Raw genomic sequence first — 4,412 nt, forward strand, 5'->3', positions numbered from 1 at the left:
AGTATGTCAGCGGACTTACAACGCTAGAAACCGAGTTTCGATACCCGTGGTGGGCAGAGCACAGATAGCCCATTGTGTAGTTTTGTGCATAAATTCAAACAAACAAACAAACTTCTATGTATGTATATACACGAGATACTGGTGTATCTATCGCAGCTATCAAGACGTGTAATCTAACAGAGCGTACTCCAGGTTTTTATATACACGTGATTATGTTTTACCTAATGTAGCTATTTAGACACGTAACGTAACTGCTATACAGTTGATTCTGGGGTACCTACTGCACTACTCCAGATACCTCAACTATCAGAACTGCTTTTAGGTGTATATATATATATTTTCACACGATTACGGTATACCTACTGTAGCTATCAAAACATGTAATCTAATCGAACTCATTCTAGATGTGTATATATACACGATATTGTGGTGTACCTACTGAAAACTGGTAATTTGGTAGAACTACTTTTAGGTGTAAATATACCCGAACTTCTGGTGTATTTACTGTAGCTCTCAAGACCGGTAATCTAATTAACTGTATAGTTTGAGATATTACATTCCGTTGTTTACTTACACATAACTTTAATATTATAATCCAACTCTGGAGACAAGTTATTTTATGACATAAGTGACATATAAAAACTTTTTTTGCAAATACATATTTATATATCACTTTAGTATCCTCACTCTCGCTATCAGTACAGATCGTTTTTATGAAATCAGTGATATAATAGTTGTCTACAAACATATATAAGAATTGGAAGGAACAGTACTTGAAAACGATTCACAATCCTTAGAAGTGACAGTAAAACTGAAGTCAGTTTTTATGCATTAAAAAAATAATTTGACTTACTCCAGCTTAAACTATCATATTACAGTGTCAACAGTTGTTCAAGTAGTTGATAAAATAAATAGTTTCTCGGCCGCTATTATGCCATATCTCATCCGGCCAAAAGAGCCCAAGCTGAGTGTAGCAGATATAGTGTGGTTGATATATTATGACGTTATTCTTCACTTTCACTCACAAAGTCTTACACGTTTCGAAATGAAATATCCTACATAAGGCATGTTTTATATGACGTCATGCTATGAATAAGACGATTTTTCTTTCTTCCTGTCAGAACCAATTATATGAAACGAATTGGAGTTCCACATTCTTTTCTTTGTTTTACAACTATAGCTATATATCCGTTTAGTAATAAAATAACTCTTCTCTTAGAAATTTCCAGAAACTCGACAGGAAATATAGGGTCACAGATGCTTGAAAGATTTTGTTTGTTTGTTTTAGCGCAAAGCTACACAATAAGCTATCCGAACTATTTCCACTACGTGAAATCGAACTTAGAAGTTAAGGGTTGTAAGTACGTAAATTATCGACGATCTTTTGGGGGACTGTTAGAAATTATTATTGGTTATTTAAAATAATAGTTACGGTTTCATAACAAGCGTCGATCTCTAATACACAAAAACTGCCTCATATTACTTGAAAATGTTTTATGTTAATAAGGAATAACGAGTTTTATTATTTACACATGACGTAAAACTAATAGAATTATGATGTTAAGTGTAGGGCCAAGGACCATTCGTTAAACATCAGGGTAAGCGAACAACTTTTCATTGTTCACCAGCTATGACAGCTCAATTGTCTCTGGATCGTACTTAAAGCAAAGCTTTTAATGTTTATAGAGAACAAGCGCAAAGAAAAATTTTAATATATTTACAGTCTACTAACATGTTTCCAATGTATATGTCAGAGTGCAAAAAATTTAGTTAGGCATAACTATAATATGCTTTGCTCTGTAAAAAGAGGCAGTATGTTGAGAAATCTTAAAGCTTTACTTAAAGTATTATTTTTGATTTTGTTCTCTAACTAATTTTTGAATCGCATCAAATGATCAAACTTTATTTCTTTCTCTTTTGGGATTATGAGAACAATGTTAATCTGTTTTTGAGGACTGATCAAGAAGAACTAGAGTAGAAACTCAGTACCGTGGAAATACAATTATGGAAATAGTTTACTGCAGAAATACAATTATGGCAACAGGATTCAACATGATGGAAACACAACAACAGCTACAGCTTAATGCTGTGGAGGTAAAACAAAGTAACAGGGTTTAAGTTTGTGAAAGCGCTAGCAAAAATTTGCAAACAATTTCCTGTAACCTAAAGAAAAACTCTCTACTTGAAATAATTTGCTGTCTTGCGCAGAAGGAGTGAAACTAGTTATAAAATATGGTTACTAAAACTTACGATTAGAATTTAAAATAAACTTTTAATACCATAGCTTAACCGCTCAGCAGTATTAATTATACAGTTAATTCTTGTTTGTCAATGAAAGTACTGACATACAAACAGATCGGCAGACGATTAGAGCAATGTTTCGTGAAAAAAATAAAATAGAGAAAATAAATGAATAAAATAATTGAAAAGAAAATGCTAAATACTGCTGCATTATTTCTTTTATATTAGGGAGGGGCCATTATAATTTATTTTCGTATTGTACTTATAGTTGTATTTATGCCAAAGCTACTAAGGATTTCTGACGCCGTCCCTAAATTGGAGCTGCTGACCAGAGGGAATACAGCCAGTTAGCACACCATACCACCCACCATCTCCACAAAGGTATTATCTGTTACTCTTTTAACTATTTAATGTGTGAGAAATATTTTTATGGTATCTCACGGATTCGAAGCCAGAATTCCACACAAGGCAAACTCACGCTCGGAAATCTTTACTGTGGACATGTCGATACATACGCAGCCTAAGACTAAATAATAAATAAGTAAAGTGGAATATTGAGGCTCTTAGTTTTAGTTATTTATTCTTGGTATTAGACTGTTAGTAAATTTTGTATTGAGAAAAATTTTTATACACAAAATAAAAGTTTAATAGATGAATGTGTCAATTAATTAGTGTTTCTACTTCAACTAACGTTATTTATTCGATACTATTTGACACTTCCATAGCTTAAGAATAATAGCATCGTTTCTTTTTTATCTTAGATTTTTAACGCAAGTTAAAAACAGAGTATTAAACATACAAATGTGAAAGAAAAAATTAATATCGCATAGAAGCAAGGTTTATCGAATATCACATATATGTTTACTTTGCTTACTTTCTTTAGTTTAATATTTATTTAGCAACATATTCCAGTTTAACAGGTATATTTCACACGCTGTTAACAAAACTAAATCTTGGGTTTAAACAAATACTTTTCTAAAGCTTCGAGAATAAGAAGAATGAGTTATATTCAACAATATCATCGACCATATCCATTTTGAGTTTTAATAGAAATGCCATTGTATAGCAACAAGTGATTGGTCGGTAACTGACTCCGCCTACTGAAAAACAAAACCGATTGTTAGAAGGGTAGGCTACATGTAGACACTTGGGCGGCAGGACAGAAAGTGCAACGGTTCACGTGCTCGATGGACTACAAACTCTGAGAAGCACGTGTATGGCAAGCATGGATGCTAAAGAGAATAGCTCAACGGATGCTGTAAAAAGTACCATGAAAGCCAGCCTGGAGGAGGGAGTCGTCCAGTCAAGTCTAGCGTCCACCGTGACTCTGCCAGCCCAGACCATTCCAAACCCGGAGAAAAGCCAAGACCAGAACGTCAGAGAAACATGGGACAAAAAAATAGAATTTCTACTAGCCGTGATCGGGTTCGCTGTGGACCTGGGAAATGTTTGGCGGTTCCCTTACATATGTTATCGAAATGGTGGAGGTAAGTTGTTAAAATATAAAGATGCTCAGTTAAATTGCTTAGATCTTAAAGAAATACAAGTAAATTAAGAAAAGTGTTAAAGTGCAAAGGGAAACGGCACATTCTTTTTTCACAAACTAGTGAACATAGATTTTATTACACTAAAATAAAAGAAGTGTATTAAAACTTTGAGAACCAGCATCTCCCCCTTTCTTTTTCGCGGGTAAAATTTCTAATATATATTAAGGAATTTTACACCAATATAGTTGATTATGTATTCTTTCCCTCTGTAAATCTTTAGTTTTACGCAGTTTTATGCAATGTTATGTTGACAGAAGTATGATGTATTATACATTGTTATGATTAAAGATCTACAACGACATATAGTTGTATAAAGTGTATCATTATTGACTAACATCGTTAAAAATTGTCCAAATACAATATTAAACAAGCAATGACAGTGACCGTACTTGGAATAACACAATGTACCTTACTACCTGTTACATAAACGATAAGAACGTGTAAAGATCACTGTAAAACATGATAAAAGGCAGTGGAGTGTTGCTAGTACAGTACTATATACTGTAAAACCTGTTAGTACTGCACTACTTGGTAGATAAGCTATAATGAGCTGTAGTTAGTATAGTATACTTGTAACGTACTTCCTAGTAAAGGATTAGTGACTCGCGACTTGTAAAGCACTTC

At 33.5% G+C, this 4,412-nt stretch overlaps 1 protein-coding gene across 5 annotated transcripts in view; it reads left to right on the top strand.

The window, feature by feature from the left end:
- The first annotated feature begins 3,410 nt into the window (after window positions 1-3,410).
- Window positions 3,411-4,412, top strand: part of LOC106462445 (sodium-dependent serotonin transporter-like) — a 64,205-nt gene continuing 63,203 nt past the window's right edge. For all 5 annotated transcript variants that reach the window (XR_002611265.1, XR_002611263.1, XR_002611264.1 and 2 more), the window contains exon 1: window positions 3,411-3,728. Coding sequence is in view for 1 of the 5 variants with exons in the window: in XM_022389715.1 (XP_022245423.1) it covers window positions 3,458-3,728 (271 nt within the window). In the remaining 4 variants the exon portion in view is untranslated. The remainder of the gene's footprint in view (window positions 3,729-4,412) is intronic.

This window comes from Limulus polyphemus, unplaced genomic scaffold (genome assembly GCF_000517525.1).
Source record: "Limulus polyphemus unplaced genomic scaffold, Limulus_polyphemus-2.1.2 Scaffold1167, whole genome shotgun sequence".
Classification (NCBI taxonomy): Eukaryota; Metazoa; Arthropoda; class Merostomata; order Xiphosura; family Limulidae; genus Limulus; species Limulus polyphemus.